The following is a 24,384-nucleotide window of genomic DNA, read 5'->3' on the forward strand; positions in this document are numbered from 1 at the left end:
GGCAACCAATTGATGTGTCTCTCTCACATGGATGTTTCTCTCTCTCCCCCTTCCACTCTCTCTGAAAAGCAATGGAAAAAATATCCATGGGTGGGGATTAAAAAAAAAAAAAAAAAGACTCTTAGTGAAGTGTCTTATGGGGGCAGGAGAAAAATGAAGATGCCCTCTCAATGGCCCTTCAGAAGTATGGAGCTTTCTCATTCAAAACTGAAAAAAAAATAAAGTTTGATTTATTTACTTTTTAAGGTAAGTAAGTGGCTTGCTTTAGAGGAAGAAATGGGCTCCTTGGGGTGAGATCGCTGAGAAATCTGGAACCCAGTCACCTGAACACTACAAGTCCCAGCAAGCACCGCGGTGGGGGCGGGGCTTGCTGAACCATGTGACTGCAGGGGGGGTCGGCCCGCATCAGCCCTCCCTCGGGTTTTTGGCCCCGCCCCTGTCCCTTGCCAGTCCTTCCTCTGTTGCGCCGCCGCCGGCTGCTGCTCCTGGTGAGTCCCCTGGAGTGAGGGCGACAATTAGTGGCAGTTGGGCCCTCGGGTTCCCTAAAATCAGACTTCCAGTCCTGAGAAAGGGCCATGAGTGGTAAAGGTGCCGCCGCTTTCGGTTTTCACTTCCTTCCATCTTTCTAGGGAGACAGTAAGTGGGAGTGGCGTCATGGGGCCCCTGGGGCTCTTTCCGCGGCCGTGGAGGGTTGAGGGACGGTTTTCTCCCGGGCGAGGCAGAGCTTCGGTGCTTGTGGCCCGTGGGAGACTCCTTGGGCAGAAGGGTCCCCCTGACGGGACTGAGGGGCCTGACGTCACGGCATCCCGCCCCGTCCTGCGGGCGGAGGTCCTGGTTGTTCCCTAATCCCGGTCCTGATGTGACGCCGTTTGCTAGGAAGCGGAGGCGGGGCCCGCCCAGTGGCCCTGGACAAGTTACTTTCTTGTTGGGCCTCATTTTCGCTGTTGACGAGCAGGCTTGGTCCCTGAAGCCCCTTTCCTTCAGAAGAGGCCTCTGTAATTGGAGGAGGTGTCCTAGGCATCCGAGAAGGAGCAGCTGGAGTGTAGTGACCTGCTTCTTTCCAGTCCGTCTCCCACAGCCCCTCCCACTGCCACTCTCAGGCCAGTTTAGTTTGGGGGCTAATGTTCCCACTAACGTTGTAATTTCAACTTCTCCCGGCATGTGTTAACTTTTTTTTTTTTTTTTTTATCACTTGGATTCTTTGCTCCTGTTGCAAGCCAACAAGTGGCCGTTCTTGTAGCTGAGTAGAATAATACAGGTGCTAAATACTAAATCCTCACTTAACGTTGTCCCTAGGTTTTGCAACTTGAAGCCAAAGGTAAAGGCAAGCCAGTTTTACCAGAGGCTAATTGATATAAACAAGAGTTGAGTTCCTATAGCACCTCCATCAACATTAGAACCAAACTTGAGCTAAACAATGTTATTCGTGGACCTGCTGTATATTATCACTTATCTCCACTATTGCAAAAACCATTTCATGCAAAGGACTATGCAGCAGGTCTTTGTAGATAGTGTAGAGCATATGATTAAGGAGTAACCAGCTGACTCACTTTCACCAGTGTTTTCAGAAGGCCTTGACCTGAATGAAACTCTATCCTTTAGCAGATATGACAGCTGTGGAGTGGAAGGACCCAGAGAAAGGTGGTCAGTAAGGGTTCCATAGCAATCCATCATATTAGCTTTCAAGTCAGATAATACATCTAGGGCTCTTTAAAAAAATTTGACAGCCTGGCCAGGCGTGGCTCAGCGGTTGAGCATCGACCTAGGATCCAGGCAATCAGGGTTCGATTCCCGGTCAGGGCACATGCCCGTGTTTCGGGCTGCAGCCGACCAATGACTCATCATTGGTGTTTCTATCTCTCTCTCTCCCTCTCCCTTCCTCTCTCTGAGGTCAATGAAGATATATTTAAAAAAAAAAAAAAAAAATTGACAGTGCTTATTGATATAATGCCATGTTTCCTTATTTTCTTAGATGAAAAGAGACACAGCTAAAATAAACTCTTTTAATTCCCCCCCCCCCTTAGGATCATTATAGCTGGAAAGTTTTTTAGAGCTTTTCTAGCCTGATCTGTGCATTTTACTGATGAGGAAACTGAGGCCTAAGAGGAGGTAGTGTGACTTGGCCATGATCTCAGAACTTGGTAGTGGCAGAACTAAAACAGGAACCCCAATGCCTCAGCTCCTAGCCTAGTCCCATTTCCACTACACTCCAAACACTATCACTACCCTTGTCACTTCAGGGGTTAGCATAGTCACCCCTTTCAGGGAAAAAGTGTAAAATCTCAGTAAAGTAAAATGGAAATTTAGCACACAGCTTTGAGCTTCTCACAGTTTCTTCTGGTTGCCTTTCACAGTTTCTTCTGGTTGCCTGCGTCTCATGCCCCAGAACTATTTTTCTGTTCTTCCCTGGCACTGGTGGTGTGGAATGTGGGATGAGGGCCTGCTTAGAAAGAGCTGGGCAGCCAATCCAAACAATTGTTAATGAGAACCACTTAAAGCCTCCTGGGGGTGTAAATTTTTTCTAAGGCACTCTGAAAGATTCTAGGTAAGGAACTATAATGAACTTGGAAAATTTGAATTACAGCAAGTGGCTTAATAACTTGAGGAACAGTGACTGTGTGTCTTTGCTTTTGCTCCCTGTCTCAGGCCATCTACAAACCCATTATATCCGTTGTCAGTGTTCTCAAAGGGTATTTCTGTGGAAACATCTCTTCCTGGGCCAGGGAGGAGTGGGACTCAAATCAGTTCATCCATTTGCTAGTTGCTAATTGTTTAGAAAGTTAAGTAAGCAGAAGGATGAAGAAATTTGGTTAATGTGGGTTTGGTTTTCCCAGGGAATTTTATCACTGAGAGAGAGAAAAGGCTTTAAGGATCACTGACCTTAAAAATGAGTACATACCTTCCTTCCAGGAAAAGTCGAATAAGGTATCGCCACTGGCCCAGCTCAGATTGGCAAGGTTATGCTCTAGGTTTGCCCATGGCCTTTTCTGTCCTCAGCTTCGGTAAGAAGCAGACAAGGGAAGCCACTGCTGTTTTCTGCCCTGCCTTCCTCCTCTGCGTCTTTGCCAGTCTTGGCAGAGGAGAGTTTTTATTTCAAGAATGATTGCGTTCCAGACACCCAGAGTGCCATTGGGTGCCCGCTGGGTCCTTCTGGGAAGGTGATGAGATTACTGAAATGGGGAACTTCATAGAGTCTTACATTTTTGGTAAGTGAGGAACCAAGACTGTTGACTTTTCCAGAAAGATGATTAGGTTTTCAGATGAAAGAAAAAAGATAAAGTGTCCATTGGCAATACACTCAAGCTTTGACATGAGCTCTTCCATGTCATTTTGAACATATATGCTGACCTTCTGTTCAGTGTGCGTCTGTTCATGAGCTAATGTATAGATTGTTTTCCTAGTAAGGAAAGAGAGGCTGGTACCAAGCCCCCATACCCTTGGCTGGTATTGTCTTTTACAGTAGCAGCCATTCGCAAAGCAGATTGTCAGTTTGAGTGTGTGAAAGGTGGGTAATGGAGTGTGAATTTTATGGGTCCTTCAGGAAATCAAATCTGTGCCTTCTGTTTTTTTGGCACCATGCCACTTGAACCAGCTCTACCAGCTGAACCAGCCATACCAAGAATTGATGTAGCACTTAGAGATTATCATCTCCTTACCCTACTTTAGAGAAGAAAAAGCTGGGAAATAGCAGCTTCTCCAAGGGTATCTAACAAATTAAGAACAGATCTAAAAAAAAGAATTAGTCCCACTACCACTCACACCATTGTTTACCTACAGAGCCCTTTCTTTCATTTTTTGATGAATTACATAATATCTTATTCACTGATTTATTCAATTACTACTCAATCAGCAGTCACTATGGGCTAGGCATTCTGTTGTGTATACAGTGGTGATAGTGTCATGAAGGGAAAGAACAGGGAATATGGTACTTGGGTTAATTGAGGTCCTGAAGTCACTCTTACCTGAGTGTTCTTCAGATCATAGTAAAAGGACAGAGTAAGTCATTTTACATGCTCAGATAAATAGTGCTCCAGGCTCAGGACAGGGGATATGCTGGCCTCAGTATGACTGGAGACCACTAGGGAAGATGGGGATCTGAAGGCTGAGAGACCTTCCTGCCCTCCCTCCCAAAACATCTAAGAGCTCACGCAGGCAGGAGCTTATGAGGAACAAGTCCTGACCTAGACTGCAGCTCTCTTCCTTAGAAAAACTGATCTGAGGTTTGATGTTGAGGATGTGGTTAAACTGTGTCTCAAACCAGAAAGCCAATACTTTTTCTTTTTAGTAACTAAAATTAATCCCAAGAATAGATAGTTCAGTGCCCTTTTTTCTATGAAAAAAAACTGGCTTCTGGGGGGAGTTGGAAAAAGAGGCCTGTTTGCTTAGAGTTCAAACTAAAACTAGGAAATAAGTAGGGTGGGGCTACAACTACTTTGTTTTTGTTTATTATTCTACTTATTTTATTTTATTTTTTGTTTTTAAATATACCTTTATTGATTTCAAAGAGAGGAAGGGAGGGGGGAGGGAGATAGCAACATCAGTGATGAGACTCACTGATCCGCTGCCTCCTGCACGCCCCGGACTAGGGATCAAGCCCGCAACCCCGGCATGTGCCCTGACCGGGAATTGACTGTGATCTCCTGGATCCTAGGTCGATGCTAACCGCTGAGCCATGCCCGCCGGGCTCAACTTATTTTAAATTGTGTGTATGCATGTGTACAATCTTCCAACATTGTGTACAAAGTTCCAACAGCTGAACTTTTAAAGTCTCATATAGTGTTTGCATATGTACAGCTCGTTCTTCATCTGCTATGTGGAGCTGCAATGTTATTTGCATTTCCCAGTAAAATTCTGGGCTGAGAATCATGGACTCACTACATGTTAGACCAGGGAGGCATTTAGAAGTCGAGGCATGTAACTCTTGAGGGGTAGGAAGTATGAAGCCTCAACAATTCAAAAGACTGTATGTTTCTTTTATGCACTGTTTTTACCTCCCAAATTGTTTCCCATACTTGATCGAATTTTATCTGTACTGTGACCTAGAAAGTTTATTATCCCCGTTTTATAGGTAGGGATCCAAACTTGCTTGCTGTCCTCCAAACATTGGCTGCATCTTTCTGTTTCTTTGCTTTTGTGTATGTGTTTCATTCCTGGAATTTCCTCACCCCCAAACCATTTGTCAGAATCCTATTTTTCCTTGAGGGGCTTATCTAGGATTCTACTCACTTCCTGAAGTTTTTCTTCATTTTCCTAACCAGTCGCATCTCTCCCTCTTTTGAATCTAAGAAATCTTCCACTTATACCATCCATTTGGCTGTTACTTGTTTGCTCACCTAACCTCCATATCGGTTTGGGACCCATTCTGAGGGCAAACACTGTGTCAGAAGGAAAAAAACAATGGTAATAATCACTAACATCTGTTAAACCCTTCCATTGTGCAAACTCTGTGATTAGCCCCATTTTCCAAATGAGGAAACAGGAACAGAACCCAATTGATTCAATCAGTTGCCCAAGGCTGTGCATTTAATAGGTGGTGACGCTGGAATTTGAACTCCACCATTCTGATTTCAGAACCCATGCTTGTCCCTATCACATGTCAGATAGTCCCCTCTCATCCCTCCCTTTCTTCCTGCACCCATCCCCAGCTCCTAGCAGAGTGCCTTAATATATGGAAGGGCCTGGGGATTATAGGATCATAAATGGAATTGAATGGAGAAGTTGAAATCTAGAGGAATTGGTATTCTGAAAGTCACAGGGCATCTAGGGATAAAAAATCTAGAATCTCTATCTTACAGTTCCCAACTCAGGCTACTTTCCTCTAGGCTGCCTTACTTATTTAAGGCATTTAGAAAAAGGGGAACAAACTGGCTCTGAGCAGAGAATAAGGGTGGTGCCTGTAGTGAAGGGGTCAAAGATATTCTCAGAGATGCCTCACAGCCTAGGAAGTTATGTATGCGAAATGGCTCAGCGTGAAACCGAAAGCAAGTTGTATGACCTCAGGACTAGTCAGGTTTTTTTGGCTTCTCCTGACTTGTCTTGAACAAAATGTTCCCTGGATGAGAGCCCAGAAATCACCACCATTTTACACAACTCTCTCTGAGCCTCATTTTATACCATATCTCATAACAGGACCCCACCATGGAAGAGACGGTAGAAGACTCCTCCATATCAGCTGTCTTGCTGGACCATTGTCATTTCTCTCAGGTCATTTTTAACAGTGTGGAGAAGTTCTATGTTCCTGGAGAGGACGTCACATGCTATTACACCGTCACCCAGCATTTCATTCCCAGTCGAAAGGATTGGATTGGAATCTTTAGAGTAAGTAGTTAATTTAATACCAAGTGACTGGGAACTGGAGGTGAATCTTCATTACTGTGTGTTACAGGCGTGTTTTGTACATGATGTCTGCTCAATTTTAAAGTCCTGAACTAAGCTCCCCAGCACTTCCCTCTTCACCTACCAACATGTGCTGTGGGACTCAAGCGAAAATAAGGTGGCAAGGCCTTTCCACATTCTTACAAATCTGGAAAGGATGTCGAGAAGTTAACCTGGTTCGAGATCCTGCATCTGAGAAATTCATTCCTGAATAAGTGTCTTATTTCTTTGTAAAGGTTTCCAAGGACAGAAGGTTTCGGAGCTCCCTCGGTGACCTCTTTCTTCTAATGTCTAATCACCCTGTCAGTTCAAGTACAGAAATGCTACTTTTTTATTATGGTCAACTTTCTTTCTCGGCTTCTCCCCTCATCTGTGTCTTTCTCTGTCTGTCACGCACACACCATAATGACAAATCTTCCTATTTCCAGAGATGGGAAATAAAGGTCAAATTTAAGTAATTTGCACTGCTGAGTTCCAACGCCTGTGACCTTTGTTTTGACACCTCAGTATGTCATTTGCCTGTTCGCCAGTGCTGTTCATCCTGAACTCAGACATCTTTCTTGACCACACTGTGAAGGAGCTGGTGCTTATTTACATCCCTCATTAACTGACTTTTCCTTAATTGTTTGAAATTAAGGAGCCACAGCAGCTGGTATTTCGAGGCAGGGACAAACAGAGGGACACTGACAGGTAGCATGACAGCTCCCGAGACGGCAGGATGCTGAAATATTAGACTAAAAGATGTCCTAGCACAGAAAACTGACACACCAGAGTGTTTCCTATATAGCAAGGATGATAGTTGTTTTTTCTTCCCCTCAGGTAGCAAAGCTGTCCAGTAGAACTTACTACAATGGATCTCTACCTTCAGTGTCCAGCACAGTAATCTCTAGCCATATATGGCTACTGAGCACTTAAAATGTGGCTGGCATGGCTGAGTAACTGGATTTTAAATTTCATTTAATTTTAATTAACTTAAACTTTTTAATAAATATGTATTTATTTGTATTTTAAGATAATAAAAAAAGAGGAGGGCCCAGCCAGGCATGGCTCAGTGGTTGAGTGTCAACCCAGGATCCAGGCGATTGGGGTTCGATTCCCGGTCAGGGCACATGCCCAGGTTGCTGGCTCGATCCCCAGTAGGGGGTGTGCAGGAGGCAGCCGATCAATGACTCTCTCATCATTGATGTTTCTATCTCTCTCTCTCCCTCTCCTTTCCTCTCTATGAAATCAATAAAAATATATATATTTTTTAAAAAAGGATTCAAAAAGTACTTATTAGAGTTTATAATGCAATCTGTAACTTTTTTGTTATATTTCTGTTTAACTTAGACTGATTGTATTTCCCAAGCACTTAGCAACTTCCAGTGAGGACTTGCCCATAAACCAAATGAAAGTCAAGCTTTTTAAACACAAATGTTTTAAAACGCACCTACACTTGGAATGCTTCATGCATTTCGGAGGTATTGCCATACCTCAGTAAGGAAATGGTTAATCCAAAGAATGGCCTCTAATGTTCATTGTCCATAAAGCCATTGATTTGAACACCTATCCTGAAGCCTGAAAGAATGTGTTAAGACTAATGGAGAAAGAACGCAAACTTTTTGAGAACACACAGTGTGCTAGGCCTTTGATGAGGTGGTTTGCGTGTGCCTGTGCATGTGTGCATGTGTGTAGGTGTGTGTGTTCTAACTTAATCCTCGCAGCACAGCAGCCCCCTGAGGTAAGTAGTAGTGTCTGTTGTGCACAGATGAATACAATGAATATACTCCAGATGGTGACTTGCCCAAGGCCTCCCAATGAGTAAGGGGTAAAGCAAGCTTGTTTGATATTTAACCCTCTGCTGCTTCTCCTCTAGTCCTTTGAACAACAAATGGTAAATTAGAGAATGAAAAGTTGACTAAAGTTTTGTCCTTTGAATCTCTCCTAAAGCTCTCCCAGTGTTCTTTCAGTGTGTTCTTAATCATATCCTTCAAGTCCATGGCAACCCTAACACTGATACTTCCTGGCACAAGTAGGCACTCATGAAATGTTTCCAGATGTACACTATGCTACATCTCCTCCACACAGCAAATGCTACCACCAGTGATCAAGCCTAAAGTGGACAGGAGTCAGCTTTCCTTCCTTCAGTGTATGGTCCTATGCTCCATAATCTCCTTTATCTGGGCATGGAGATCTTTCCAGTGTTTCAGAGAGGGGAAATACCATGCCACGGGTGGCAGACTGGGACTGGGACAGCTCACGTGGACGAGCCAAGGACAGAAATTGCAGGTAGCTAAAAGCTGTTTTCTTTTTCCAAGGCAGCAGTAATTCTTAGGCTTTCCCAGATGATATTTTGGTCACAGTACATTAAGAAACTACAGGATGTGAATGAAGACTCCATAAAATTCCAGCTTCCTGCATCACCTCATGCTGCAGTGGCTCTGAGATGCTTACACCAATGGGGTGTGTATTAATGAGGCACTAAAACATGCCCCAGTATGTTCTGATGAGCTTTCAGTGTAGCCTTTTCAACCCCGCTCCAATTCCTTAATAGATAAAAATGGAATTTATTTTTAGCTCTTTTTCTTCCCACTGGGCTCAGGCAGGGTCAAATATGGCAATAAATGTAATTTTGCTTCTCATTTGCTGAGCATTCCCGCCTTGAAGACACAGTGGCTCCCTTTCTGTTCTCTGGTGTGCTCTTATCTTCTAGATATGACTTGAGCCATCTTTTACTCCTCGTTTAGTGAGAATGTTTTCCACTTAGCCAGCTGTCTGCTCCGAGGCATATCCTACAGTACCCTTGTATCATATGACTTACTGCATTCAACACCCAGAAGAGGCCTCTAGGACTACCAGCTTGTTATTATTTTTAGCACCAAAAAGCCTTCATTAAGCACGCATTTAGAAAAACACTGAAAGAAAGGAAACTCTGTAGACTGGACTCAGTTATCTGATGCCTCATAATCTAAGACACCTCTTGCCCTTCCACCCCAACATGCACATTAATCAAAAAATGCATTTTTTAAAAAATGCAGTAGTATAATCAGGTCAGTATAGGTGACAAGACTGACATGGACACAGGAGAGGGAGAGTGCTTTCCGAGTAAGAAGTTCCAGGAACGCCTTTGTAAGATGATGGTGGGATCGAGGTTCACCGCCCGGAGCTTCTTTTCCCAATCACTCTCAGTTCTGCGTCTGACTTGGAGATAAAATTTTTGGAACTCTTGTCCTGGATGTTGAGTGGTCAGTTTTTGTTTCCTTCTAAGACAGGTATTTTGGACTCTGTGCATGCCAATCTTTAGTTGTATCAGACATTTTACTGTATATGGTTGTCATAAGCCAAAAATAAGATCTGATCCATGGTGAGTGGATCTGGTCATAATGGACTCATTCTATTGTCTTTTCAACATAAATAAAAAGTACATTTTGAGGCGACATAGCCCAAATAAGGATTTTCCCCTGAGCACTTTCAGATGCTGAACAAGAGCCTCTTGTCGTTGCAGGTGGGATGGAAGACAACCCGCGAGTATTACACCTTCATGTGGGTTACTTTGCCTACAGACCTAAACAGCGTCTCGGCCACACAGCAGAAAGTCCAGTTCAAAGGTGAGAAAAATACCGGGTCAAAGGTGTTGAAGATGGTTAGCGGCTAAGACTAATTTATTTCCTCAAGCCTGGGCTTTCTGGAGCAGATAAAGACTTCCAGTTTTTAGTTTTCTGAATAGACCTCGTTTGGGATTACAAATCGTGTTGTGTTTTCAGCTTATTACCTGCCCAAGGATGATGAGTATTACCAGTTCTGCTATGTGGGTCAGGACGGTGTGGTCCGGGGAGCAAGTGTCCCTTTCCAGTTCCATCCAAGAAACGAGGATGACATCCTGGTTGTTACCACTCAGGTCTGTGAGCATCTCACCTCCACCCCTTGCGGCCAGTAAGAGGAGCAATTCCAGGATAGGGTGGGATTTGGGTCAAAAAGCCTTTAATGAATGGATAGCAGATACTGTTGAGAAGAATTTATACAATACTCTCTCCAACCCACTCCAGAGTGACTTAGGAATGTTAACAAGAACCATAACAAGTGATTCATCCTTTCTCTAAAACTACTGTAACTCAGTTGGCATTCAGTTATTTCCTTAATTTTTCCGGTTACTTAATTTCTGTCATCTCCACATCTTACCATCACAGTAAATTGATACGCTCCTTCGAGGATAGATGTACCAAATAGTCTTCCTGTGTCTTTCAGTTCCGACACAGAGCCTGTCATGCACAGATATCGGATTCATTTACTTACTCGGGAGGGACAGGATGCCTTCTGTCCCTCCAGCGCAATGGTAGGCAGTAGGGACGCAGTGAAGAATCAGTTAAAACACTGTCCCTGGCCTCACGGAGCTAAGTCCATAAGACAGAGAAGCAGTACTAAGTGTTGCCAGAAGAATCTGCATTCTTCTGTCATTCCCCCTTCTTATGGCCTTAATTTTGTTTGTCTTTCTTCTTGGTAATGGTAGGCTCAGTGCTGCAGTTTACACAGACATACCTTTATTACTGCCTTCCTTACATACTGAGGGGCTCCTCCCATTCGGGGTACACAGATGTCACTACAGTGAGCGAGAATCAGCTAGACCCTCCCTGTCCCAGGCCATGGGCGTTTTCTGCTGGAGAGATTTGAATACCCACTGAGCCATAGAGTTTGTGGGATGCTCTTTCATAGGATGAAGTGCGAGAGATCGAGCAGCACAACAGTGAGCTTCGCAAAGAGAACCAGGCGCTGAAGGACAGCTGTGCCGGCCTCCAGACGCAGAGCTCAGAGCTGCAGGCTGAGCTCCGGAAGCGGCAGGTATGGCTGCTGGTCACAGGTGAATTTGGAGTATGTTGGTCGGAATTGGATGTTGCCCTTTAGCCAGCACCATCTTCTCTTTAGCCTGCGATCTCACTCCCTTATACTAATATCTTTGAATAGGCATAGTGTTAAAAGTTTTATGTGGATTATTTTATTTAAAATTCATGGCAAACCTTTGGAGTATGTACTATTATTATACCAGTTTTATAGAGGAGTTACCTGAGGTTTAGGAGGGTTAAGTAATCTCTTATACAGCTAATCAGTGATGGAGCCAGGATTCAGACCCAGGCAGTCTGACTACTTCTTTGATTAGCTAGAGTGTGGGCATTAAGAAAGGAGACAGTAATAAAGTAAGATTGTGGGTTATCCAAATTCTTTGCAGCTTCTCTTCAAATCACCAGGTGGTGAATGACAGTTGATAATACTAGAAGCTGAAGAGGAGAGTTTTCTCTAAAGACTAAACTAATTACACTGAGGTCATAGCTTAGAAGTTTCCAGAACACACAGACCTTGGTAATCACCATCTATAAAGCCCTTGATCTGCAGGTGAGGAAACTGAGGCCCAGAGGCGAGGGGAAGTTTAGTGATTACACTGGGTTAGGACTCACTTCTCTTGACTCCCAGACAGTGCTCTGTTCTTTACACTTTGCTGTCACTCAAGTGCCTGTGATGTTGCCGGCCCTGGGCTGCTATAGAAGTGCGGATGGCAGGTTCAGGCTGCAGACCTGGCCTGTTCTGAGCAGTGGGATAACACACAAAAGTGGCATGGGCATAACTCACAACTCGGCTCTCAAGGACCAACATCTGGTCAGGAGCCTTACAGCCTACCTGCCAGGTTCTAACCAAGGAACCAGAGTGTCTGGATTCGTGGGTTAGCTCTCCTATGCACTTGCTACCAGTTATAATGATAACAAAAGCCAGTATTTATTCAGCACCTCCATTGTGCCAAGCACTATAATTAAGCACATCACTTCATTTAATTCTTAAAACAGCCCTGTAGCTCAGAGAGGTTTGGGGCTTTGGAACTAGCTGGGATTTGAACTCATATTGTTTATGTTAAAGCCCATGGTTTTTAGAGACAGGATCATACAATGGTTAGGAACCCTGTCTTTGGAGTCACATGGGCTGATTCTCCCATTGATTGTTTGATGAGCCAGAAGAAATAGCTTAACATCTCTGATGAGCCTCAGTTTCCCTCCCTGTAAAAGGAGGCCCAATGATACCTGTTTTTGCAAATAGATACTAGTACCCATGTTCATAACATCATTTTCTGCAATGGCCAAAGGGCGGAGGCAGCCCAGGTATCCAGTGACTGATAGATGGGTAGCCATGGCTTGGCGTGTACATACAATGGAATATTGTGCAGCTTTAAAAGAAGGAAATTCTGACACATGCTGCAACATGGATGAAGCTTGAAGACATTATGCTAGGTAAAGCGGGCCAGACACAGAGATGGATACCATATGATTCCCTTTGTCTGAGGAACCTCAAGTAGTCAGCTTCATAGAGATGAAAGAAGAATGGTGTTTGCCTGGAGCTGGGGAAATGGGGAGTTAGTTTAATGGGTCCAGAGCTTCTGTTCTGCAAGATAAAAAGAGTTCTGTGGGTGGATGTGGTGATGGTTGCACAACAATGTGGATGTTATTAATGCCACTGAACAGTACACTTAAAATGATTAAGATAGTAAATTTTATGTCATGTGTATCTTACTACAATTTTTTAAACAGAAAAAATGATTTTTTTTAAAGTCTGTAAACAAACTTTTTAAATTTTGGAGCTAAAAGCAGATAGTTTTCACTTACATACAAGAATTAATTCAGTTCAGGATGACACTGGGGGAAAAAAACAAATGTTGAGGATGAATATTGTGGCCACTAGCCACACGTGAAATGTGGTGGATTTTGATATGCTGTAAGCATAAAACACATACCGGATTTTGAAGACTTAGTCTGAAAAAAATGTAAAATTTTTTTTGTTTACATATTGAAAGAATATTTTAGATATATTGGGTTAAATGTACTTTTGGTAAAATTAATTTCATGTTACTTTTTACTATTTTTAATGTGGCTACTAACATTTTTTAATTACATATGTGGCTTTCTGAATTTATCGGACAGCACATTTCTAGGAGTAGAGCAGCTTTATTTTATCTACTGCTGTGTCTGCACTGCCAGAACAGGGTCTGGTGTGTCATAGACACTCATTAAATATTTGTTTCAAGAATTAATGGGCCAATGTATGCTACAGTGGAAGAGAAATTACGGTAGATACATTTTAATATGGAAAAACATTAAAAATACTTGAATATGGAAACTCCTTTACGTGGATATTTTACTCACTGTTGTGCCCTGCTAAGCCTGACATGTACTATGTGCTCAATAAATATTTGTTGGCTGCCTGAGATACTAAAGCTGTCTTAGAAATGGCCTGTCCCTTTGACATTTCAATCTATAGGAGGAGCTAGAAACCTTAAAGAGCATCAACAAGAAGTTGGAACAGAATATGCAAGAGCAGAAGGACAGCTGGGAGACAGAGCTGCTTCAGTGAGTGTGATCCTTGGATAGGAGGAACTATGGATTATAGGCACCCTTAGGTAGCGTCAGATTAGATTTCTAGAATTTGTTAGACTACAGTCTTCCTATTATGACATTGATAGGTATGGTTCTCCCCTTTAAGTTATGAGTTCTTTGATTCTAGGTTAGAGAATTCATGTCAGAATGGTAAGGAGAAATGACCTGAGTTCAAGTATTAACGTTAAGTATCGAATACCTACACTTGGAGGTCAGGAAGCCAAAACAGGATTGAAGAAGAAACTAGTGGATTTTAAAATAGGGCCAAGCCCTGACCAGTTTGACTCAGTGGTTAGATCGTTGGCCTGCGGACTGAAGGGTCCCAGGTTCAGTTCCAGCCAAGGGCACGTACCTCTGTTGCAGGCTCGATCCCTGGCCCTGGTTGGGGCACATGCAGGAGGCAACCAATCAATGTGTGTCTCTCACAGTGATGTTCCTCTCTCTCCCTTCCACTGTCTCTGCAAAGCAATGGAAAAAACATCCTCGGGTGAGGATTAAATAGATAAATAAATAAAGATAAAATAGGGCCAAGGCAGCCTTCAATCATTTAAGGCCTGGGGGAGCCAGCAGGCAGCAGCGTATATTTCACATAGTCATCTCCACTTCCACAGGCTGAAAGAACAAAACGAAAAGATGTCCTCAGAAAATGAGAAGATGGGAGTCAGAGTGGATCAGCTGCAGGTCGGTAATGACAAACCTTTGCCCAAGTATATTTTCTCAGTCTTGCCACCACTCGTCTCTGGTGGCCCAGGAAGATGCATTTCATTGTAGTGAATGCCTAACGGTGTACCTTTCTAAGCATCAGACTGAAGTTTCAGAGTATATGTTTCCAATTCTTGACAGTGAATAGAAAATACTTTATTTTATAGTCCCAGTCCACAGGATCTGAATAATTTAATTAGTTTATACTTATCATGAGCTCCTAAGAAGGATGACTGTCATCTATACCAATAGTTGTCAAACATTTTTCTTTTAGCTACAAAATCTTTTCAAGCCAAATCTTACTCAGAAGCCTGAAATGTAAAGCAGATGGCAGAATGCCTCTCTTTTTAGGAAGCTGTGCTCTAAGGAAGGGCTTTGAAGAGTAGGCTGTCAGATTTTACTCAGTGAGTCAGATTCTCAGGGTGCGGGGTAGAGCTAAAAAGCGAAGTCCCAAGGGACTTGGCAGCTGGAGGCTGTTACGGAACACACATTTCTTGTTTTGCACAGTAAAGAGCATTGTTCCTGGTTGGTTTTCCTTCTTTTATATCTTGGTTGTATTTACTATTTTTGCTTTAGGCCCAGCTGTCAACTCAAGAGAAAGAAATGGAGAAGCTTGTTCAAGGAGATCAAGATAAGACAGTGCATTTGGAATATCTGAAAAAGGAAAATGACCAGCTCTTTCTCAGTTTAACTGAACAGGTAACGTCATGAAAGAAAATGATATTTTTCATCATTTAGGAGAAAATATATACATTGTTCTTTCTTTACACTGTCATATACCTGGATGTCACTGGCTCTGGGAAAGGCCTCAGAGGAAGCCATCTGAAATGAGGTGTCTTATGGCTGTTCTCAGAAACTAATAAGAGAAGACTTGCTTGTCCCTCTGCATCCTGCTTGCTCATTAGCTGGGCAGGCCTTTCCCCAGTGCCTGTGTGTGTGTGTGTGTGTGTGTGTGTTTTTCTAACAGTGCTACTGAAATCTGTTTTTGTGCAGAGGGAGCACCAGCAGAAGCTCGAGAACAAAGTGGAGCTGCTGGAGCAGAAAGAAGCTACTGCAAGGAAGAAGCAGCAGGAGTTAATGGCATGTCTGTCTTTGGATGGCTATGTGGGGGGCCTACGGAAAGGAAGGGGTAGGGTCCATACTCAGGTAACGGGCGGGGTAAATCAGGCAGCGGAGAACAGCATGCACTTCTGGACATTTTGCATTCCACCCAGAAGGATAGAGAATGTGCTACGTATAAAACGTTTAGGAGAGGTAGGTGTTTCTAATGTGTGATGAGTGATAAAAGAAAATTGGAAGTTAAACTTCATGACAGGTTGTAGGAAATAGAGCCTTGGGCTAGGAATTCCCCTCTTAAAGAGTTATTGCGCAGGCAGACAAATGATTATAAAGTTGAGCTCCACGATTGGAAAATATTACAGCAGTAAAAAGTCTTGTTACAATTAATATAATATTAGCAATTGTCATCATTATAAATTATTCTGAGCTACAGTAAAACGGTAATAGCCTAATTGACTAATAATTTTCTATAATATATTGTTGGAAAAGAGGCTTCATGGTAATGACAGGTGCCTAGGAGCCCCATTTTCTGAATTGCTGTAAGAATACAAGAAATCCCAATGTCTGGAGGCTATCCAACTACTGGGGTTGTAACTCATATATGTATCGTTCATTCATTCAGTCAGTCATTATTCAATCAGTTATTGAGTACCTACGATATATAAGATACTATATACTTAACCTAATAAAGAGTAAAAGTTTGTAAATCACCAGCTCTCATGGGTTAAGTTTAGTCCACAGAAATATTGTATTTGTCTCAGATGGCATTTTTTTAAAAATTGAATTAATTACCAATACTTAAAAATGGGAACTTTTCACATTAAAAATTGTATTCCAGCTTCTACTGAAAAATTAGAGGATCTGGAAACATTAAGTCTACATCTGGAGCTGAGTAGCTGCTGCACCCTTTAGATTGGTCATGTGTTCTCCATTTGTCTGCTGTCTTCACTGTTTCATTGCAGTCACCTCCTTCATTCAATTATACTACTTGCCTGACCCCTCTCAATAGACATATTTGAGTTTGTAACCTCTAATGTAGCAAAGAAATTACTGTTTTAAATAATGTAGAGCCATTCAAAGGTTTGAACCTTCTTGAGGCAGGTATGGCTTTCCTTGGTTTTTCCTGGAGTATTTTGCAAGATCCAGGGTTCCCAGCTGGTAGCAATTCTTTATTCCTCATGCATCCAAAAGGCCCCTAACTATGAGGACTATTATACTTCAGGAGCCTAGGAACAAGACAACAGCAGTGGAGGAGCAGTTAGTACAAGAGGCGGACCAGGTAAAGGCAAAGGTAGAGGCCAGGAAAGCCTGTTTCTTAGAGAAGTACAAAGAGTGTCAGTGACTCCACAAGCAGATCAGGCAACTCAGGGCTGCTGCACTGGTAGGTGACAGAGATTAGGGGCCCAGGAAGCAAGGGGTGTGAATGTTTGTGGTTCTTAGACAAGCCCAGAGGATTATACACCCTTGTTAAGGAGAGAAATTTATCTTTCTGCTAAAAAGAGGAGGGATGGAGTGGCCAGAATCCCCAGAATCTGGGAATCCCCGGAAATATAGGCCCCAGCTGAGCCATGGACCTCAGGGAGGACTTTTGTAACCATCCAGCAGGTTTCTGTGCAGATTCAGAGAGCCCTTTCTTATTTCTGCCTTTTGAGGAAGTGAAACAGGATCGGAAGAGCCAGCAGGAGCCAAAGGGCATGGGGAGCCAGGAGCCTGCAGTCAGCACTGTCATCGGGCAGCCCCTCTCGCGCATTACTACCTCAGGGTTGGCTAGAAGTGCACAGCAGTTTGGGCACCAGCATTCAAATAAAGAATCTTGGAGGGAAAAACCACAGTTAGTAGGATTAGCTTAAGTGTTTCTGCGAATATGGATGTTATGTGGGTAGGAGATGGAAAGCTCCGAAGCATGTAACTAGTCAGGTCAACCCATCATACTGCAAAGCCCAACATCCCAGTGTGGGTTCCTGGTAGCCTTGGATAAATGTCTTCCAGGATTCTTTCTTCCTCACTGTAACTTAAGTCCAGATGCCTGTTTTCACACTGGGAGGGAGTCACGGCAACCTAACCCTAAGAGCTTCAGGATGCACTGATGAGATGTTTATTCAAGACAAAGGTGATAGTTTCCCTGGCTGGGTGAGGTTAAACAAGGCTCCATCTATCCTTAACTCTGATTAGTCAGTCTTGAGGTTTTTCCCCAAACTTTTTCTCTCTTTGGTCACTTACACTCCCAGCTAAACCAGGAGAAACCAGCATCTCGATGCCACCCCAGGCCTTCAGGCATTTTGTTAAGTCACTTTTCTGTTAGTTACATCCCCTCCATAATACCACTCCTCCCTACCCCAGTTCCCTCCCCGACCTCAGTCCCCACACTTTGGAAAACTAGAGCCTCTGCGATCTCTTTGTTTTAGCCCACCTTGGATCCAGATGACCATGTGAGATCCTAATTCTAATTTTTTTTTTTAATTATTTACAGGACGAGAACTTCGACTTGTCAAAAAAGCTGAGTGAGAACAAGATGATATGTGAGGTTCTACAGAGAGAAAAAGAGAGAATGGAAGGAGAAAATGATGTAAGTATGTAAATGAGGATAGAAAACCCCAAGATTTTAAGGGGAAGGAGCAGAGTGACCCAAAGGTATGGTGATAAAATAAAAAGTTAAATAAAAGAGCCCCTTCTGTGACAGTGGGGGAGGCAGTTGCTCCTAAGCAAAGTAAATTTAATCTGATGTCCTAATCTACCACTAAATCCCCTCTCTGTTCTATAACAAACTCGCTTGGCCTGGCAATAGTCAACCAGAAAGGAACAGCTTTGATGAAGATCTAACTTACTATTTTTGGTTTTATCTTCACCGCTATTGTGTTGTCTTTGTAGGGCAATATCCTATATCACTTTTATAGCTGAGGATCCCCTTTCCTTCAGCACAACTTTTTCTTTTCTCTCTGCTGCCAAACCAGGAGCAGAATTGGTGGTCTGTACCAGTGCTGGACCCATGGTAGGCTCCCAATAAATGCTGTGCATTCATTCATTCATTCATCAGTTCATTCATTCATCCAACTGATATTTATTTTCTGCTGTGTGTTAAACACAAGCTATTATTGATTGATTGACTGAGGATGATGACAGCAAGGGAAGTGGTTGCACTTGAAGTCATTCTCATGTCCTTACCTAGCATCGAGGAGTGGGTGTCCATGCGTTCTGGCTGCTCCTTCTAGGTCTACACCTCCAGCAGTTCCCCGTCTCTGCCCTCTCTGTAACCCTTCTGGGCTATGCTCCAAGTGATCACTTCTCCTTTTGATTTTACTGTTTATGCCTGTGTGTCTCAGTATTGTAGGAGGCATTTAGGGTCTATTTCTGGCCCCGTCATCCTCAACCTCCTGAGTTAGGCAAGTGTACCTTGACTTTGAAATTCCTGTTTTCCTGGAATAGTCTGATGGGGCCAGGCGGGGATCGGGAGGGAGTATGTACACAGTTTACCACAAGAAGGAAAGGCGTGCTATTTGGAAGCTTCGTTAAGCACTATAGGAAAGACCTCTTAAGGTATTAAGGGGCAGTGTACTAATTTTCTTTTTAAAGCACTTTCAGTGCTGCCCCGCCCCCTCATAGCTTATTCTCTCTCATTCTTTCTCCCTCTCATTTCCTCCCTCACTCTGTTGGTCTGTCCATTGGATGGGATAAAACATGAAGAAGGAAAATGTATATCAGATGAATATTTACATTGTATAAGAAAATTATTCTAGGAAAGAGACTAAAAAGAAGCATTTTGCTGTCAATAATGTACAACAATTTCAATCTTAACATAACTCCTGCCAGCCTCATATATCCACACAACATTTATGCCTCCTTCAGTTGATATGTATTTAGAGATTTTAAGTTATTTTTTATGTAAATCTAAACAAAATTTGATATATGTTTAAATTCAGATGTTAAGAACTCAGATCTTCAGAGTGTGGAGGCTGATGCTTCCCCCTTTGAAGAACTGTGGTTAATCATTTCCTGGGCTCTTCCAGTACCACATTGTTCATTAAGAACTACCTGTAATGGGCACCCTTTTGCCAGTTCATTGGGGCCATTCTTTGTTGTCTTTCAACATGTCGCAATAAATCTTCTATCCTTAGCTTTTGAAGAGGGAGAACAGCAGATTGATGAGTTACATGGGTCTGGATTTTGACTCTCTGCCATTTCAAGCACCTACTTCAGGTCAAGGAGGTGCAGGACAAAACCCAGGACTTATCTTTGGAAACCCATATTCTGGTAAGACAACTTTGCCATTCGAGCTGAAAGGCCCCTGCCTACATACATCCCTTTCCCCCACTAAATTTGTGTGTGACTGAGATGCTAATTAAGACCAGTCTCATTGTCAAGACTTGCTGGGCAGAAGCTGAAGAGCCAATAGAAAGATTGCCGGGCAAGAAGTGTTAATTGAGAAATAAATCTGAATCTAGAAGGCGCAAATCAGATCATTCGCCTAGAGGCAGCAGACACAAATTGAGTCCCGTGGCTATATTCCAAATCTATAAATCAGGGAAATGTCTCTGTGTAGAAGATATACACATACAAAGCTGAGGAAGCTAATTAAGGTTTAGAAATGGAAGCACAAGAGGCGAGAAATGCCACCCAGTAATGGGCAGTTACAGCAGCCACCCGATGGCCTGACCAGGGGTATCAGGAGTGTGCTCCACAGAGACCCCTGGGTGGTTTGGAGGACAGGAAATGGAGGTGACAGCAACTCTTGTCACTCAAGGACCAGGGGTCAGATGTCTTTGCCAAACAGGGAACTTTCCTCTTCTATCTTCAAAAGTGATATGAGACCTCATTTGCTTTTTTGGCCATTTAAAGCAGTCATGGTCTCTCAAAAGAGTCACAATCAGATCTTTGCAGCAGGCAGGGGTACAAGTTTATTTTTCCTTTTAAATATTTGTAAGCACTTTATTTGAAAAACAACTATGTGGATTCAGTCTTAAATCTATTCTCAGCCCTGCCAGCTTGGCTCAGTGGTTGAGTGTCAACCAATGAGCCAGGAGGAGGTCCCGGCTCAGTTCCCGGTCAGGGCACATGCCCGGGTTTTGGGCTCGATCCCCAGTGCAGGGTGTGCAGGAGGCAGCCCATCAATGACTCCCTCATCGTTGATGTTTCTCTCTCTCTCTCTCCTTCTCCCTTCCTGTCTCCGACATCAATAAAAGCATATTTTTAAAAAATTTTTTAATCTGTTCTCAGACTGTTTCCTTGTTAAATTGTTACTGTTTTTATTAATATCTCATTTTCCACCCACTGAAAATAGGCTTATTGGTTTTTCTGATTGTGTAACATTCATGGTTATTGAAAAAGCCCCTTCATTATTTTTTCAGTTTTTCCCTAATCATTGACCTAGATCCCCTCTATTAGAAATAAGTGGTTTACATACGAGATAAAGAGTCAGAGTTCAGTGGGGAGAAAGGGAACTATGGGGTTACAGAAAACAGCTGCTAGAACACATTTGGAGATCTAGGGATGATCTTTTTTCATTGAATGAAATCCTTTTTTATTTCCCTCAGGCATCCAAGAAAGTTCTGCCCCCAGCCTGGTAAGTATTTTGAATCATGAGACTGACCACATCAAATCCTTGAGAAAATTTCCCTTCCTGCTCCAGTTCTTGGGAGAACCATAGGGAAACTGTCATTTTGATAACTCCAGAAGTCAGCTGGATCAATTTGTTCAGAGCCTAAAGCTGAACAAGCCTGTTGAGGTGGGAGAAGAAAGCAGTTTATTCATCAACATCCTGCTCAAAATCTCCACTGTGAGTTTAGTAGCAGGAGTAGAGAAAAGGTGTGAACTAGGCAGCTATCCAAACAAGGTATGTCCAGTGCCCCTTCCAGGCTGGAAGCTATTTGACTGCTTGAGCAATATTAGGTCCTTTCGATCCTGGCGTTAGAGAAAGCCCCAGTGAGTCCCTCCAAATGTGAATTGTTCATTCATCCTCTATATCTTGAGTACCTACCATGTGCCAAGCGTTTTGCTAGATGCTGAGGATATAGTGGAAAATCAGATAGACATGGTCTGTGCTACATGCAGCTTACATTTTTACTGACCTCTTTGTTCTTCCTCCCAGCTCTCCATCAAGAAATGCCCCAGCTGCAGATCAGCCTTTGCTGACAGCATTTTTGATCACACCTTGGAGGAGCTGCCCATTCAGACCCTTTCTTTGAGTTGTCCAATTTGTGACAAGAGCTTCTCAGCAGAACAAAAGCAAATCTTTGAAGACCATGTATTCTGCCACAGTCTATAAGTGTCCCAGCCTCTTGGAGCTATACTGTACATATTTATGGAGTATGTACTATAGCTTCTACTATGAGTTATGACACAAGATCCCACCGAACCTGAAATTATTAGGGATTTACTCAATTCTGCTGCCCTAAAGGTAGAATCATGATGATCTAAAGCAGGGTGGGGAACCTTTTTTCTGCCAAGGGCCATTTGGATATTTATAACATAATTCACAGGCCATACAAAATTATCAACTTAAAAATTAGCTATGAAAACTCCTAGATTTATTGAATTTCGAGTCCCACCTGCTGTGGTTGCCTTGGCAGGGCCAGACCAAGTGACGTTCCCCACCCCTGATCTAAAGATAGTGTTGGGAAGGAAAACAAGACGGCGGCGCAGGTAACAGCCGCACCCGCCGCCTCCCGCAACCACATCAAAATTACAACTAAAATACAGAACCACCATCACTCAGAGCCTCCTGAGATCTGGCTGCACAGAAGCCCCACAACCAGGGAGCTGAAGCAGCACCGAGACCGGCTCATGGAAGTGTGCCACTTCCCTGCATCCCCTGAAGTTAGGCGAGCAGCATGACATGCCTTGGCCAGTGGATAGTGACACTCGAGCTACCATGAGCAGAACCGAACACCTCTCTGACCTGCATGTTGCATGAGCAAGTAATAAATGTGTATTGCCTGAGGACAGTTAAGGGATGTTTGTTGTTACAGCATTACCTCTCCTAGCCTACCCTGACCAACACTCAAGCTTCAGGGGAAGGAGGAAATACCAGCCTTGACAGATAAGTTTGGCCCAAAAAAAAATATGTTACAAATTTTTTAAACTCTAATTATGTGTTGACATTCAGATCTGAAAGACTTCTGTGGTCACTATGTGTCATCCCAGACAAGAAAAAGCTAAAGGAGTTTATCACCACCAAGGCAATATTACAAGAAATGTTAAAGGGAATTCTTTAAGAAGAGGAAAAAAATAAAAAATATGAATAGCAAAAAAATTTTTTAAATTAAAAAAAAAAAAAAAGATAGTGTTAAATGCTGTTACTTCCATCCATATGGGTTACCACCCTTTAAATCCCATAACACCGGCTGTGTCAGCCTCTCCCCTGTGATGCCCGTTCTTCCAAGGGCCTGCAGGACAAGGGCCCCGGGATGGAAGCAACCTGGGCATTCACAGCAGGCCTGACTCAAATACTAAGTGATTAGTTGTCCAAGTTGTCTCACAGCCATTCCAGGTCAGGACGTGAGTATATTTGTACTCAGTCCTACCCTTGGGGCTGGCGATTGACCAGAGGTTGAGAAATTTTCCTCCTGTTTTTCAGGCCCCTTTCTCCAATTGATTGCATTAGATCAGCCAAAAAGGGCATGGCAGAAATCTCAGGCAGCCAGTTTGGATACCAAAGGCTTCTCATCTTGATTCCTCAGCTCCTAATAGAAGCATGCTATCCCTGAACCACGGACACGAAATATTGTATCAGTCACAGCCTTCTTTCTCTCTGTACACCCCTGGTTGGCATTTTCTACTCTTTGACCTTTCCTACGCACATGGCGTTAGTTGTTGTAACTCCTTTCTTAACAATTAGTAGGAGTTTGAAACGTTATGTATGAGTTTGCAACTTTCTAAGCTGGTGAGTTTCAATATGGATGAGGCAGAATAACGAGAACTGATGCTGGTTTCTTTAATACCGAAAATAAATTCGTCTTCTTTTTCAGGAACTTTGGTAATTTAAAATAAACCTTGAGTTTGTGGTCTTTTTTTTTTTTTTTAAGCTTATGGGGGAAATGTAATCAAAAGGATTGTGGGAATTCTGGACCTCACCAATGATTTCTCTTCACCTGTCTTAGTCAACAGAAGAGTTTGCTGGGAATGATTTTGAGGTGGGAAGGAGGTGATGAAGCATTAGTATGACAAACCTAGAACCCGGACTTTGTGCTCTAACTTTTCATGCATTTTTTTGAAAGGGGACAGTGTGGAATTTGGCACTTTTGTGAACTAAGTTCAATTCCCTCCATCCAGACTAACTGAACTATAAGAAAGTAGTTCCATTTTCTCTCCCACCAGGGACTGAACAAATAGAAATGACTCCCAGGCAGTCAACCAGCAGGTCACTTTAGAGACTTTCACAGAAAGTTTTGAATGATGCGAAACTTGAGGTCGTGGATAAGGTTGAGCTAACTATAGCTGCACTCCTTCTGGGGTTTTCCCTGATGTGATTGGAATTATACCTTAGAAGAACTATATTGTCTCTGTCACACAGCTCTTTGCCTTTATTTCTCCTTTGATAAAATGAAGATGGAACTGTACTCACTTGTTCTGTGTCATCATTTCAGTAAGATGTCTCTCGGACTCATAAGCCTTTGGCCCCTTAGGGATCAGAGGTGCCGATTAAGACTAACTCTAGAATAGAAATGTAATGGGGACATGACAATACAGTTTTTCTAGCAGATCCCCTTCCTCCCTGCAAAATTTATGTTGCTCCCCAGATAGTTCCAGTGAAAAATTGCAGTTTCATTTATTTTGCACTAGTCGGCTCTTAATTAAGCACGTGAATGGAGGGGAGCGGTAATGCACATAATCCAAATCAGTGACTACCATTTTCTGGTGAATCAGC

The 24,384-nt window shown here is 43.0% G+C and overlaps 1 protein-coding gene across 1 annotated transcript; it reads left to right on the forward strand.

The window, feature by feature from the left end:
- Positions 1 to 446: 446 nt before the first annotated feature.
- Positions 447 to 24,076, forward strand: CALCOCO2 (calcium binding and coiled-coil domain 2). The gene is made up of 13 exons (XM_016222062.2): positions 447 to 488; positions 6,130 to 6,318; positions 9,860 to 9,962; positions 10,119 to 10,252; positions 11,065 to 11,190; positions 13,648 to 13,736; positions 14,375 to 14,444; positions 15,042 to 15,164; positions 15,459 to 15,545; positions 17,995 to 18,090; positions 19,637 to 19,772; positions 21,053 to 21,081; positions 21,607 to 24,076. Exons 2-13 carry the CDS (start codon positions 6,139 to 6,141, stop codon positions 21,781 to 21,783), a joined length of 1,350 nt encoding a protein of 449 aa, XP_016077548.2. The 5' UTR covers positions 447 to 488; positions 6,130 to 6,138; the 3' UTR covers positions 21,784 to 24,076.
- Positions 24,077 to 24,384: the final 308 nt, after the last annotated feature.

This window comes from Miniopterus natalensis, chromosome 17 (assembly GCF_054644295.1).
Source record: "Miniopterus natalensis isolate mMinNat1 chromosome 17, mMinNat1.hap1, whole genome shotgun sequence".
Taxonomy (NCBI): Eukaryota; Metazoa; Chordata; class Mammalia; order Chiroptera; family Miniopteridae; genus Miniopterus; species Miniopterus natalensis.

What these genes read in the sequence shown, in the direction of transcription:
- CALCOCO2 (XM_016222062.2), top strand. Translation starts at nt 6,139, where the DNA reads ATGGAAGAGACGGTAGAAGACTCCTCCATATCAGCTGTCTTGCTGGAC. An exon ending in TCCTGGTTGTTACCACTCAG is followed by an intron (nt 10,253 to 11,064) that starts GTCTGTGAGCAT and finishes GCTCTTTCATAG; the next exon opens with GATGAAGTGCGAGAGATCGA. An exon ending in GAATGGAAGGAGAAAATGAT is followed by an intron (nt 18,091 to 19,636) that starts GTAAGTATGTAA and finishes TTCTATCCTTAG; the next exon opens with CTTTTGAAGAGGGAGAACAG.